The sequence below is a fragment of the Alexandromys fortis genome, unplaced genomic scaffold (assembly GCF_014885135.2).
Source record: "Alexandromys fortis isolate MF-2015 unplaced genomic scaffold, M_Fortis_MF-2015_v1.1 scaffold_3, whole genome shotgun sequence".
Classification (NCBI taxonomy): domain Eukaryota; kingdom Metazoa; phylum Chordata; class Mammalia; order Rodentia; family Cricetidae; genus Alexandromys; species Alexandromys fortis.
This window is the reverse complement of record NW_026067909.1, coordinates 10,906,858-10,921,413: the sequence shown is the minus strand read 5'-3', so window position 1 is coordinate 10,921,413 and position 14,556 is coordinate 10,906,858. Positions and strand designations below refer to the sequence as shown.

At 47.2% G+C, this 14,556-nt stretch overlaps 1 protein-coding gene across 1 annotated transcript in view; it reads left to right on the top strand.

Moving 5' to 3' along the window:
• The window catches only part of Ins (insulin), a 40,979-nt gene extending 26,791 nt beyond the window's left edge, over nucleotides 1–14,188 (top strand). Inside the window, exons 2-3 of the mRNA XM_050136481.1 lie at nucleotides 13,319–13,519; nucleotides 14,043–14,188. Of these exons, the coding sequence (XP_049992438.1) occupies nucleotides 13,319–13,519; nucleotides 14,043–14,188 (347 nt within the window). The remainder of the gene's footprint in view (nucleotides 1–13,318; nucleotides 13,520–14,042) is intronic.
• The last annotated feature ends 368 nt before the right edge of the window (nucleotides 14,189–14,556 follow it).

Below are 14,556 nucleotides of genomic sequence, written 5' to 3'. Positions count from 1 at the left end.
TTCCAAAGAAGTCAGTGTAAGCAGTAAGGATAAATCCTGATACCACTGCCAGTGGCCCCACAGTCTGCCACAGCCATACAACTGTTACCCACATTCAGGGGGACTAGTTTGGACCTATGCTGTTCCCTTCCCTGTCTGGCTGGAGTTGGTGAGCTTGCATTAGCTCAGGTAGACTGTTTCAGCGGTCTTGACCTCTTTGCTCATACTCTTGCTCCTCCCACTCTTCAGCTGGACTTTGGGAGCTCAGACCAGTGCTCTGATGAAGGTCTCTGCCTCTGTTTCCATCGGTTGCTGGATGAAGATTCTATGGTGATATTTAAGATATTCATCAGTCTGACTACAGGGAAAGGCCAGTTGGGCACCCTCTCCTCTATTGCTTAGGGTCTTAGCTGGGGTCATCCTTGTGGATTTCTGGGAGTTTTTCTACTGCCAGGTTTCTTGCCAGCCCCATAATGGTTCCCTCAATCAAAATATCTCTTTCCTTGATCTCATCTCTGTCCTTCCTCCATCTCGACTATCCCATTCCCTCAAGTTCTCCTCCCACCTCTCCTTCTCCCCTCCTCTTCTCCTTTCATCCTCCCTACTCCCCTCACCCCCATGCTCCCAATTTTGTCAGGAAATCTTGTCTGTTTTCCCTTTCCAAGTGGAGCTATGTATGTTTTTCTTAGGGTTCGCCTTGTTACTTAGATTCTCTAGGATCATGGACTATAGGCTCAATATCCTTTGCTTCACAGCTAGTACTCACTTGTGAGTGAGTACATACCATGTTCCTCTTTCTGGGTCTGGGTTACCTCACTTGGGATTCTTTTTCTAGTTCCTTCCATTTGTACTGCAGAAAGTTCTAAACAAGAGGGAAAACAAGGAGAAACAATACAGATACAATGAAAATCTAGCAATGGTTTTATTGAATTCATGAAGACTTGAGGATAATTTGAAGCCACGGTGATTGTATGGACCATGCCTTAAGGATACTGAGAGAATGGGGAAAGGTGTTAAGAACAATCAACAAATTGGGAAGACCTTAGGCCCCAGTGAGAACCTGAAGAAGACCTTAGACACTAGTAATGAGGTAGGAATGCCTAAAAGTCAGGGAGAATCTGGGAAAGGCCTCAGGCCTCAAGGAACCATTGAGGAAAGTCTTAGATTGCAGTGAGTGCCTAGAGAAGGCCTCAAGTTCCAGGGAGAAGTGTAAGAAAGTCCACAGCTCCAGTGAGGAAAGGGAAAGAGCTAGGGACTTTAGGAGACATTAGAGAAGAACTCTGATGTCAGTGAGGACATGGAGAAGTACTCACACCACAGAAGGAACCTGCAGAAAGTTTGAGGGTACAATGAGAACATGGGGAAAGCTGAAGCCCCACTGAACTTCTGAGAAATTCCTTAAGCTCTATTGAGAACCAGAAGAAGGTTTGAAGCCAGGGTGAGCATCTCAGGCCAAAGAAATGATGGGCCTGACTAAGGCCTTAGATCCAAGTGAAAACACAGAGAAGGCCTTTAGACACATACAGTACTTGTCAAGGGTTAAGTCCTAGTAAGAACCTGAGCAAGGCTTTAGGCACCAATGAGAATCTGGAAGGTCTTAGGTTCCAGTAACAACCAGGGAAGGCCTTAGGCCCAATTGATTACATGAGAAGCCATTAGGCCTGAGTTACTAGCTGGGGGAAAACACTAGGGCTTCACTTAAGGAGATGTCCTTAGCTGCATGAGTCCAGAAAAAAAAAAAAAAACAACTTAGAATCCAGTGAGAATCTGTTGAAAGCTTTAGACTCCTTTAAGAACCTGCTTGTTGGGGTTTTCTGTCCCGCCCGGTACCCCACAGCCAGCAAGCCCCAAAGAAAACCTGAAACCTTCTATAGATTCTCTCTGGGGCTCAGGGCTTTTTCCAGTTTCTCTTTGTGCTGTAAGGTCTTCCTGAAAGACTCAAGGAGGCCAACCGCTTTCTTGAGATTTTTTTTCACTTGGATCTAAGTAACTTCACAGGTTATCACTAGAATGTTTTAGACAACAGTGAGAACACACAGAAGGCCTTCAGGCCCAGTAAAAAACTGTCACAGTCCTCATAGACTGTGTGAGAACTTGGGAAAATTTTTATTTCCCCAGTGAGTCCTTGGATAATGCTTTAGCCTTCACTGAGAAACTGGGCAAGGTTTTAAAACCCACTGAGAACATAGATAAGGCCTTAGTCCCTAGTTTCAAAGTGAGAAGCACTTAGTCCCCAGTGAATGTATATAGAAGGCTTTAGGCCCCAGTAAGAGAGATGGGAAATGCATAAGGCCTCAATGACACTGAGGAGAAATGCTTAGATATCACTGAGAATGCAGAGCAGCCTTAAGGCAAAATGAGAATGTGGTGGAAATTCTAGGCTACAGTGAGACTGTGCGAAGGCCTTCAGACCCAGAGGGAAGTTTTCACACATCTTATAGAGTCTGTGTGATCTTAGGAAAACTCTGGCTATCCTGAAATCCTGGGAAATGCCTTAGGCTCCAGTGAGGACCTGGGCAAGAATTTAACACCATTGACAACCTAGGGAAAGCCTTAGACCTCAGTGAGTCCTATAGAAGGTTTTAGGTTCTTAGGAGAATGTCTTAGTCCCCCATGACAACCTGGGTAGACCTTAGGCCACAATAAGCACCTGTAAAAGGATTTTAAAATTGTGAGCATCTGGGAAGACTTTAGGCCTCAGTAACAACTTGTGAAGGCCTTAGTACCCAGTAATAATCTCCCAAAGGCCTTAAGTTACGCTGAGTAACTGGAGCCGACTTAAGAACCACTAAGAATTTGAGAAAGACCTTAGGCCACATTTAGAACTTAAGGAATACCTTAAACTCTAGTGAGAATCTATAGGTTTTAGGCCATAGTGAGAGCCTAGGCAGGCCTCAATGAGAATTTAAGGAAGGTTTTAATGAAAATTTAGGGAAAGCCTTATTTCATAGTGAAAAACTGGAGAACTTAATCCTTAGTGAGAAACCTCAGTTTAGTGAGATCCTGAGAAGGTCCTAAGACCTCAAAGAAACCTAGAGAAGGCCTTAGAACCCAATGAGAACCTGGAGAATGCCGTTAGCCCCAGCGAGAAGCTGTAAAAGATGGTAGACCACAGTGAGAGCCTGCCAAAAAAAACCCTAGAGGCCCTGTGAGAACTTTGGAAAATATTAGGCACCTATGAGACCCTGGGTAATGTCTTAGGACCAGTGAGAACCTCTAGAAATTTTAGGTCACTATGAGAACATGGGGAAGGGCTACAGACCCAGTGAAAACTTCCTGGATGCCTTATAGACTTTAGTGAGAATTGTTAGGCCCCAGTAAGACCCTGGGTAATGCCTTAAGCCCCAGTGAGAACCAGAGCAAAGGTTTAAGCTTCAGTGAGAACGTGTGAAAAATCTTAAGACCCAGAGAAAATATAAAGGCCTTACAGACTCTGTGAGAACTTGGAAATGTTTTTAGGTAGTAGTAAAACATTGGGGAAAGCCTTAGGCTTCAGTGAAAATATAGAAAAGGTTGAAAGACTCATTGAGAACACGGGGGAGGATGTAGACCCCAGTGACAACCTAGAAAGATCCTAAGCCACCATAAGAACCTGTAGAATGCTTTAAGCCCCAGTGAGAACCCGGAGAAAGTGTTAGGTCTCAATGAGACTTTAGGAAAGGCCTGAGATCATAGTGAGACCTGGGAAAGGCCTTTAGACCAAGTTAAAACCTGTAGAAGGTTTTTGGCCATAGTGAGAACATGAGTAAAAACATGTTGAAGGGCTTATAGAACCAGAGTGAACTTAAGAAAAATTTTAGGCCTCAGTGAGACTCTGGCTCCTTAGGCTCCTGTGAGAAGCTGGGCAGGAACTTAAGGCCCATTCAGAACCTGGAAAAGACCTTAAGGCCCACTGACAACCTAGGAAAGACATTAGGCCCCAGTGAGAAACTGAAAAAGCTTTAAGAAGCAGTGAGAACAAGGGAAAGACCTTAGGTGCCATTGAGACCCTGAGGAATGCCTTATGATCCAATGAGAACCTGAGCAAAGATTTTGACTCCGTGAGTGCAGGAAGAAGGCCTTATATACCAGTTAAATCCTAAGAACACCTGGGGCCCCAGAGAGAATCTTTAGGTTTCCCAGGTTGCAGTGAATACCTGGGGAAATGAGATTTTGGTAAAGACCTTGGATACTAGTGAGAACATAAGAAAGGCCTTAAACACCAGTGAGAATCTGGAAAAGGCCTTTAGATATAGTGAAAGCATGCTGAAAGTTTTATAAAATAGTGTGAAATAGAGAAAACTTTTAGGCCCCAGTGAGATCCTGGGTAATACCTTAGGCTCCTGTGAAAACCTGGGCATCACTGAGACACACTGGGAACATAGAAAGGACTTAGACCCCAGTGACTCCCTGAAGAAAATTTTAGGCACCAGTGAATACCTGGAGAAGACCTAAGGCCTCAGTGAGACTTTGGAAAAGGCCTCAGATACCTATGAGAACCTGGGAAAGGTTTTATGCCAAAGTGAGAATGGAGAAGGACACAGTGAAAGCCAGCTGAAGGGTCTTTTTAAAGACCCTTGGGAGACGTACCAAAAAATATTGGGCACCAGTGAGACACTTGGTAATGCCTTTGTCTCCAGTGAGAATGTGGGCAAGCAAGGTTTAAGACATTCTGAAAACACTGGTATGGCCTTAGGTTTTAGTGATAACCTGAGAAGGCCTTAGGCTCAGTGAGAACCTGTGAAAGGCCTTAGACACCAATGAGAAACAGGAAGGCCCTACGCCCGAATGGCAACCTGGGAAGGCCTTAGGATATCACTGATAACTAGAGGAAAGTTTTAGGCCCCAGTGAGAAAGGTTTAAGATCCAGGGAGAACATGAGAAAGATTTTAGGCCCCATTGAGAACCTGAAGGATGCTTTAAGCTCCAGTGAGTAAATATAGAAGGTTTCAGGCTATAGTGAGTAGTACATGGGAAAGGCTGTCAGACATAGTGAACACATGTTGAAAGCTTATAAACCTCGTGAGAACATGGGGAAACCTTTAGGTTCCTGTGAGACACTTCATAATGCCTTTGTCTCCAGTGAAACCTGAGCAAGTCTTTAAAATACAGTGAGAATGTGGGGAAGGACATAGATACTAGTTAAAACCTGGGAAGGCCTTGGGCCTCAGTAAGAACCTGCAGAAGGTTTTAGGCACCATTGAGAATCTGAGGAAGTCCACTGGCCTCAACAAGACTATGGAAAAGGACTTAGCTCACACTGAGAAACTAGAGACTGTCTTAAGCATCAGTCAGAACCTGTAGAAGGTTTAGGCCACAATGAGAAAAAGGGAAAGTCTTCAGATTGAGGGAAAAATCTGTCAAAGTCTTCTAGACTGTGGGATAACATGGAAAAAATTTTAAAGCACCCTTGAGACCCTAGGTAATGTCTCAGGCACCAGAAGACCCTGGGCAAGGTTTTCAGACCTAGTGATAACATGGAAAGGTCTTAGACCTCAGTTTCAACCTTAAACCACAATGATAACTTGCAGGAGGTTTTTGGCCCCAATGAGAACCAAGGGAAAACCTGTCAATGGTCTTATAAAATTTGTGAGAACTTGGAAATTTTTTTATGTATCAGTAAGAACTTGGGTAATGCCTTAAGCTCCATTGAAAACCTGAGCAAGGCTTTAAGACCCAGTGGGAACTTACATAAGATGTTAGATCCCAATGAGAAGATGGGGGAAGGCTTTAGATCACAGTGACAACCTTCAGAAGACTGAAGGTTCCCATTAGAACCTATAGTAGGTTTTAGTCTCCATTGAGAAACTGGGGAAGGCCAAAGACTCGGTGAGACTTTCGAGAAGGGCTTTGATCCCATGAGAAGGTCTAGATGGATTAAACCCCAATAAGAACATATAGAAGATTTAAACCCACAATGAGAACATGGGGAAGGTCTTCAGGTCCAGTGAAAATCTGTCAAAGGCCTTAGAGACCCTCTGAAAACTGGGGAAAAATTGTGGGGTCCAGTGAGATCCTGGGTAATGCCTTCAGCTCCAGAATGAGAACCTTGGGAGGCCTTAGGCCCTAATGATAACTTGGAGAAGGCCTTAGACCCTAGTAAGAACCTGAAGCTTTAATATGCCGTGAGAATATGGGAAAGATCTTAAGACATTGAGACACTGAGGAATGCCTTAAACTTCAGCGAGAACCTATAAAAGGTTTTAGGCCCCCTTTGTTCCTCAAAGAGAATTTGGATAAATCCTTAGATTCCAGTGATAACCTATAAAAAGCCTTAATTCCCAGTGAAAACTTGAAGGTTTTAGACCATGGTGAAAACATGGGGGAGGCATTCAGACCTAGTGAAAACATCTTAAAGGCCTTATAGCATCTGTGAGAACTTGAGATTGAGGCCCTAGAGAGCCCCTAGATCCTGGGTCAACTTGGTCAGTGCTTTAAGACCCATTGAGAACATGGGGAAGGACTTAGAGTCCAGTGACAAATCTGGGAAGGCCTTAGGCCCCTGGAGAAACTTTAAGACCCAGTAAGACCATAGTAAAGGCCTTAGGCTTCATTTAGACCCTGAGGAATGCCTTAGGCTCCAGTGAGAACCTGGATGAAGATTTAAGGCCTAGTGAGAATGTAGGCAAAGTCATAGATTCCAGTTCCTTGAGCCTCAGTGAGAAGCTATAGAAGGTTTTAGGCTTCAGAGAATACCCATGGAAAGCCAAATACCTAAATGAGACTTTGAGAAAGGAAGGCCTTAGATACCTGTGAGAACCTGGAGAAGGCCTTAAGCCCTTGTGAGAACCTGTAGAAGATTTTATGCCACTTTGAAAACATGAGGAAGGTCTTGGGCCCCAGTGTGTCTTAGTGTCCTGTTGCTGTGAAGAGACTCCATGACCATGGCAACTCTTATAAAAGTTATAACTGGAACTTGCTTACAGATTCAGAGACTTGGTCCATTATCCTTACAGCAGAAAGCATGATAGCACACAGGCAGTTAGGATAATTGACAGTTCTACATTCAGACCTGTGGACAGAAGGAACAGAAACCCACTGAGACTGGCTTGAAAATCTCAAAGCCCACCCTCAGTGATACATCTTCCAACAAGGCTACTCCTACACTAACAAGACCATGCCTCCTAATCCTTTCAATATAGTGCCACTCCATAGTGACCAAGCATTCAAGTGCATGAGCCTATGGTGGCCATTTTTATTTAAACTATCACACAGTGAAAGTCTGTTAAATGCTTTAAAGACCCTGTGAGAACTAGGGGGAAAAATTAGGTCCAGTGACACCCTGAATAATGTCTTAGTGCCAGTGAGAACCTGGGCAAAGACTTAAATCCCAGTGAGAACATGGGGAAGGTCTTAGAACCTGATGACAACCTGGGAAGTCCTTAGGACTCACTGAGACTTTGGGGAAGGCCTCAGGTCCCAGTGAGAACCTTGATAAAGCTTTAAGCATGAGTGAGAAGATATAGAAACTTTTTTTTTTGTTTTGTTTTGTTTTTCAAGACAGGGTTTCTCTGTGGTTTTGGAGCCTGTCCTGGAACTAGCTCTTGTAGACCAGGCTGGTCTCGAACTCACAGAGATCCGCCTGCCTCTGCCTCCTGAGTGCTGGGATTAAAGGCGTGCGCCACCACCGCCCGGCTGAAGATCTAGAAACTTTTAGAACAAGTGAGAATATTTAGAGGATCTAGAGATGCAGTGAAAATAGTTAAAGGCTTTATTGACCTTGTAAGAATTTGGGAAATGTTTTAGGTATCAGTGAGAGCCTGGGTAATGCCTTAGGCTCCAGTAAGAACCTGAGCAAGGTTTTAAGACTCGCTGAGAACATGAGGAAAGCCTTACTATTCAGGGACCACCTGGGAAGGCCTTAAGCCCCAGTAGGAACCTAAAGAAAGTTTTAGGGTCTACTGACAACATAAGAAGATCATTAAGACTCTAGAGACAGCCTTAGGACCTGAGGCTTAGGCCCCTGTGAGAACCAGGAGAAACCCAGTAGCAATCTTTAGAATGTTTTAGGCCACAGTGAGAACATGGAGAATGTCTTCAGACCTACTTAAGACCTGTTGAAGGCCTTATTGTCCCTGTGAGAACTTGGGGAAATTTTTAGGTCTATTGAGAGCCTGGGTAATGCCTTAGGCTCTGGTGAGAACCTGGAAAAGGCTTTAAGACCCAGTGAGAATATGGGGAAGGACTTAAACCCCAGTGACAACCTGGGAAGTCCTTAGGCCAGTGCTTAAGATGAGTGCTTAAGAACCAGTGGGAACTTAAAGGCCTTAGGTCTCAGAGATAATGAGGAGGGTCCTTAGGCCCTATAGGAAATCTGAAGACAGCCCTAAACTCCAACAAGTACTAGGAGAAGGCCTTCAGCCCTGCTGAGAACATGGGGAAGGTGTTAGGTCCAAAGAGAACATGAGCAAAATCTTAGGACCCAGTGAAGACCTGTTAAAGGTGTTAGGTCCCAGTGAGAATACAGTGTAGCCCTTAAGTCATAGAGCAAACCTGGGGGTAGCCTTAGACTTCAGTGAGTACTGGCAGAAAGCTTTAGGTTCCAGTAAGAAGCTGAGAAAGTCTTGGGCCCCAGTAAGAATATGGGGAAATACAGTGATACCTGACATTAGATCTTAGTCCTTCATAATATCTTGGATAAGTCTTCAGTATCTATGACATCTTGGAGATATTCTCAGCCCCCATTGTAAACCTTGGAGATCTTGATGGCCTGGGGAAGGCCTGGGTCCCAGAGAGACACTGGGAAGAGCTTAAGCCACAGAATGTCCCTGAAGAAAAACTTTGACCTTGGTGAAACCCTGGGAAGTCATCAGGTACCACTAGAACCTGAGATAACCTTCAACCACCTTGAGACCCTGGGCAAGATTCTAGAATCCTCAAGATGTTACTCCTCTGGGAAGGCCCAGGTGAGATACTGAGGAATGCTTTAGCTACAAATAATATTTGAAGAAGCCTTTCTGCCTCTGTGAGAAGGAGGGAAAATTTTATGTTCTCTTTAGATGTTATGTTCCATTGGGAGGCCTTAAGCACCAGTCAAGTCAGGAAGCCCTAGTGAGACCCTGGGGATGCCCCTTAAGTTCCAGAAAGACCCTACTGAATGCTTTGGTCCCCCAGAGAGTCCATAGAAAGATCTTGAGTTCAGTGAGACCCTGGGAACTCCTTATACCTTATTGAAACCCTGAGATGCTCTTAAGCTCAAATCAAACTTTGAAAAAGACCTTAGATCCCAGTGAGTCCCTAGGGAAAGTATAAGACAAGTTTGAATCCTGAAGACAGCTTTATGCACCACTGAGACCCTGGGGGAAGACCTGGGATCTCAGTGAGAATCTGGAGAAGACCTCAGGCCCCAGTCTGAAACTCCTGTGAGAACCTAGGGAAAGTCTGCTACCCCAGTAAGTGCCAGGAGAATTGCTTAGGTCCCAGTCAGAACCTGAGAACACCTTAGGTCACCTGATGTAAGACCTAAGTCCTCAGTGATAGTTTAGACTCTGGGGTCTTACACCCTGGAGAAGTTATCTGTCCCCATTACAGCCCTTGTAGGCTCCTGGGAGAACTTGGGTAAGGCCTGTGCCCCAGTGAGACACTGGGAAGGCCTTATGCTACAGAGACCCAAAGGAAGCCTTTGGACTTCATGAAATCCTGCTCAGATATTAGACCCCAGTTAGACCCTGGTGATAATATTTGGCCACAGTGAGACCCTGGGGTAAGCCTTTGGCTACAATAAGGCCCTAAGAAAAGAGCGTAGAGAAAATCTTAGACCCCATTGAGACCCTGGTAAAGCCTGGTCCCGATGAGTCTCTGTGAAAGGTCTTAGGTTTTTATGAGACATGAAGAAGCTCTTGGGCTCCCATTCAGCCACTGGACAGAACTTAGGCCCTGATAAGTCCATCTCTAGGTTTTAGGCCTAAGCGATACCTTTGGAAAGGCTTTAGGCCCTTAACAAGTACTGATATCTGAGCTTAACAAGATGGCTCAGCTTGTAAAGGTGTTTGCTTCTAAGCCTGATGACCTACGCTTATCTCAGGACTCATTTTGTGGAAAGAGGAACTCGTGCCCCATGGATTGCCATCTGACGTCCACATTTGGAAGTGACCAAACAAACTGATTAATTAGTTAGAACATAGAGGTTAAAGAAGAGCTGAGACTTCAGAAGTCTGAGTTTCGCTGAGGCCATGGGACCTTGGGCCATGAAATCTAGTGAGACTATCTTCTAGCCCACAGATACTCTGGAGAAAGCCTTCTCCCCTACTGAGACACTTGAGTAGTGTTTGAGAACTGCTGAGACTCCGGAAAATCCTTGTGTTCCACTGGGGCCTTAGAAAACGTTGCTAGGCTACTGAGACCCTAAGGAGGGAGGAGAGCACCTTTAGGACACTGTAGAAGGGCCTCAGACCTCAGCAATTCTTGAAAAGTCCGTGAGCCCCACTGAGACCTGGAGAAGAGCTGCAACAATGTTAAATCTTGAGCAAGGCCTTCAATCCCTTGTGATCCCAAGGAAGACAGACTTTCCCGAGCTCCTAGGGAAGTCTTTAACCCCACTGAGGTGCCAAGGCTTTAGCTCCTTCAGGGCCCTGGAAAATTCTGACTCACAACATGCTAGCGGGAATTTGGAGAGAGCCATGAACTCTATTGAGTGTAGAAGACGGGGTCTTCATTAAGAATCTGGGACCCCGGGGCAGGGAATAAGACCGTTTAGAACCTGGAACTGTGTTGAGACCCTACTGGAAGCAATGCACCCCACTGAGATCCCTGGCGGGTTCGCTGTTCCTCTGAGACCTTAGGAGAAGCTGTGGGTCCCACTGCAGCCATGGAGTGGGTCTTGGGACCCACTGAGTTCCTTTTGTGATGGTTTGAGTGTGAAGTTCCCCCCCCCCCCCTCTCTCTCTCTCTCTCTCTCTCTCTCTCTCACACACACACACACACACACACACGCGCGCGCTCACATGTTTGAACACTGGGTCTCCAGCATGTGGTACTGTTCCTGAAGACTGCGAAACATGGATCCTAGCTGATAGACACAGGGTCATAAGAGTGAGCCTTAGGGTCACAGGCCCGGCTGGCATCCAGTTTGACCTCACCTTCTGACCAGTGCCTCTGCAAGCTCCTGCTGCCACAATCAGACCAACTCCAGCCACCATGCCTTCTGTTCCATGACGGGCCATGTACCCGCAAACACTGAGCTAAAATAAACTCCTCCTTCCCAAAGTTGCTTCTTTGGGGGATTCATTCACAGGGATATGAAAGGAATTAATGCAGGGAACCAATGAATTAGATTCTTTTCAGATGTTGGGAAGTCAATGAAGCCCAATGGGACCTTAGGGAAGGCCTTATGTCCCCTTGTGGCCCTCAGGAATATCCTGAGTTTGAATGAGAGCCAGGGAGACAATATGAGCCCCACTGAGTCCCCAAGCAGACGGGGCTTCACTAACACCTGGAGAAAACCTAAGTCCCTTTAGTACCCTGGGGAAGGCTGTGAGGATTTGAAATAGCCACAGTAATGTAGGACCATGGTGCTTATTAAGACTCCGAGGAAGGTGGCTGTGAGCTCCAGAAATGTCTAGAGAAGGTCTTAGCACCACTAAGAAACTGGAGCTGTCTCTGGGTGTTGTTGTACTTAAGGATGCTCGATAACCTTACAGAGACTTGAGGAAGGCATTTGTTCTGTTGGTACTCTAGGGAAGGCCCAGAGTCACACTGACACCTTCACAGGGAGTGGATGCTGAGCCATGTGAGGCCCTAAGGAAGGCCTTAAGTCACAGGGAAACCCTGAACTAGGCTGTGAACCCTGCCGCAACCTTGGGGTGGGGTAAGCCCATTGCAGTGTTGGCATGTTCATGAGCTCCTTTGAGACTCAAGTCAGGTGTGATCCCCATGGAAACCCTGGAGAGGTTTGAGCACCTATGATGGGCCTGTGGAGGGCTTAAAGCCCTGAAAGCATGCTCAGAGTTGTCCCTGTGTGTCACTGAAATCCCAGAAAGAGTTTAAATGTCACAGAAAAACCAAGCCTTTATAAAGTTCCAAGGAGATACATACCTGAGTATCAGAACTTGGGAGGATGAGACAAGAAGGTTGTGAGTTTAAGACAAGCCTAGATATACCACAGGACTCTTTTGCCAAAAGAAAATTCTCCTTGGGAAGTTGGAGCCCCAATGAGACCCTCAACAAGGCTCTCTAGCCTCTCTATGGTCCTGACGACAGCCCTCCCCCACTGCCCTAGCCCTGTCCTTGCTTGCACTCCTCTTGAGGTACCCACATATCCCCTGCTCCAGTGAGTCCACTGGAGTGTCCCAGATACCCAGAGTATGAATGGCTGCAGCACTTCTCGGGGGACAGGGAGCAGGGAGTACGGGGCCCACAGCTCTAGTCTAGTGGCTATAAAGCCCTGCATAAGGTAGAGTCTAGCTCATGTGGCTACACCAAGGTTTTTTGCTAGTTGGCCGGGCAACAGGACAGTCCCAAATCAGGGACAGGAGGGGTCAAGGAACCCCCAACCACTCCAAGTGGAGTCTGAGAAGGGTTTTGTAGCTGGGGTAGAGCCTGCACTAAGAGATCGAGGCAGAGACTCTGAGTTCTGAAACATGTTCTCTGATGATGACCTGCTGGCCTTCGGGTGCTTGTCTTGGGGTATTAGGATAGGAAGGTGTACCACAGGCCTTCAGTACAGCTAACCCCTGAGTGGTCTATGGGTTTGTGAAAGGAGAGACAGAGGGGAAGGGACCAACAAGCATCTTGCTGCCTGAATTCTGCTTTCTTCCTACCTCTGAGGGTGAGCAGGGGTTCTCAGCTGAGCTAAGAACCTGGCTACCAATGGGGACTGTGAAACAGTCCAAGGGACAGAGATACCAGGCCCCCAACAGCTCCAGCACCCTGGGGGAAATGATGTGGAAATTGCTCAGTCAAGGCCAAAGAAGGCCTAAATCTAGCTGGGGCAATGCCCCCTGCTGTGAAGTGGATCATTAGGCCACCCTGCCCCTTGTTAAGACTCTAATTACCCTAGGGCTAAGTAGAGGTGTTGACGTCCAAGGAGAACTTTCTGCAGACCCAGCACCAGGAAAGTGTTCGGAAACTGCAGCTTCAGCCCCTCTGGCCATCTGCCGAGCCACCCCAGGGAGACCTTAATGGGCTGAACACCAGAGTCCAGGGGGCAGAGGGGAGGGGCTTTCAACTATAAAACTAATGGGGACCCAGTAGTCCCCAGTCCTACTTGACCAGCTACAATCAGAGGCCATCAGCAAGCAGGTACGTACTCTTCTTATTTGACCTGACTCCACGGCCAAGACTCCCAGCATGTAAGGGAAGATGTGCTGGACTCCTCTCTTTGATGCGCCTTTTGCTAGTCTCAACCCTGCCTATCTTCCAGGTCATTGTCCCATCATGGCCCTGTGGATGCGCCTTCTGCCCCTGCTGGCCCTGCTGGTCCTCTGGGAGCCCAACCCCGCCCAGGCTTTTGTCAACCAGCACCTTTGTGGTTCCCACCTTGTGGAGGCGCTCTACCTGGTATGTGGGGAGCGTGGCTTCTTCTACACACCCAAGTCACGACGTGGAGTAGAGGACCCACAAGGTGAGCTCTGCCCCTAAATTCTGTCCTCAGTGCTTATCACCCTGGTTTTCTTTACCCTCAAGACCTCACAGATTGTGTCCTGGGTGTAGAGGGTCTCAGGGTAACTGGGAGGGGGGAATGTGGGGGTCTCAGGGTAACTGGGGGGAAGGTGGGCGCACACTTCCATGGGCAGCTGGACATAGGTAAAGACGGCAGCTGCCAGGAATAAATGAGGATCCTGCCTTAAGGCTCCTAGGTTCTGGAGACATATGAGTAGGCCCCGGGATAGGCACCTATTTTGGGCCCCCATAAAGCACTTCACTGATTGGGGGATGGTGGCAGGGTGTGTAGCCTTTGGAGCTCCTTGAGTCCATGCCCAGTGACTTGTCCCACATACATGCAATCCCTGCCACCTACACTGACTTAGTAGGGGACAGGGTGAGAGAAAGCCTGGGGTAGGCAGGGGACCGCTCCACTGCTCCTAACTGGATTGTCCTGTGTTTCTTTGTTTCTGTGCTGCTGGTGCTCCGGCCTGCCCTGGCAGTGGCACAACTGGAGCTGGGTGGGGGCCCCGGAGCGGGTGACCTCCAGACCTTGGCGCTGGAGGTCGCCCAGCAGAAGCGCGGCATTGTGGATCAGTGCTGCACCAGCATCTGCTCGCTCTACCAGCTGGAGAACTACTGCAACTAGGCCCCGCCGCCACCCAGCCTGCTTCCTCACTTTCCTGCAATGAATAAAACCTCTGAAGGAGCATTACAAGTTGTGTGTGTGTGTGTGTGTGTGTGTGTGTGTGTGTGTGTGTGTGTGTGTAGGATGTGAGCGGGAATGTCTGGGGTGGCCCTAGCTTCACCTGCCTGGTCATGATGGCTCCTCAAGGATCTCCCCAAGACTCTCTCTTTTGGGCTCTCTGCATTCCCAGTTTCCTCTTGGCTCCCTGAGCAACCACAAGTGTCCACTGGAACATAGACAATTCCCTCCCCAAAGTGGTCAACACTTTCAGGTAACCTATAGCCCTTACCCTGAGCTGTCCTGGCTGAATAGAGAAGATCTAGGCATCT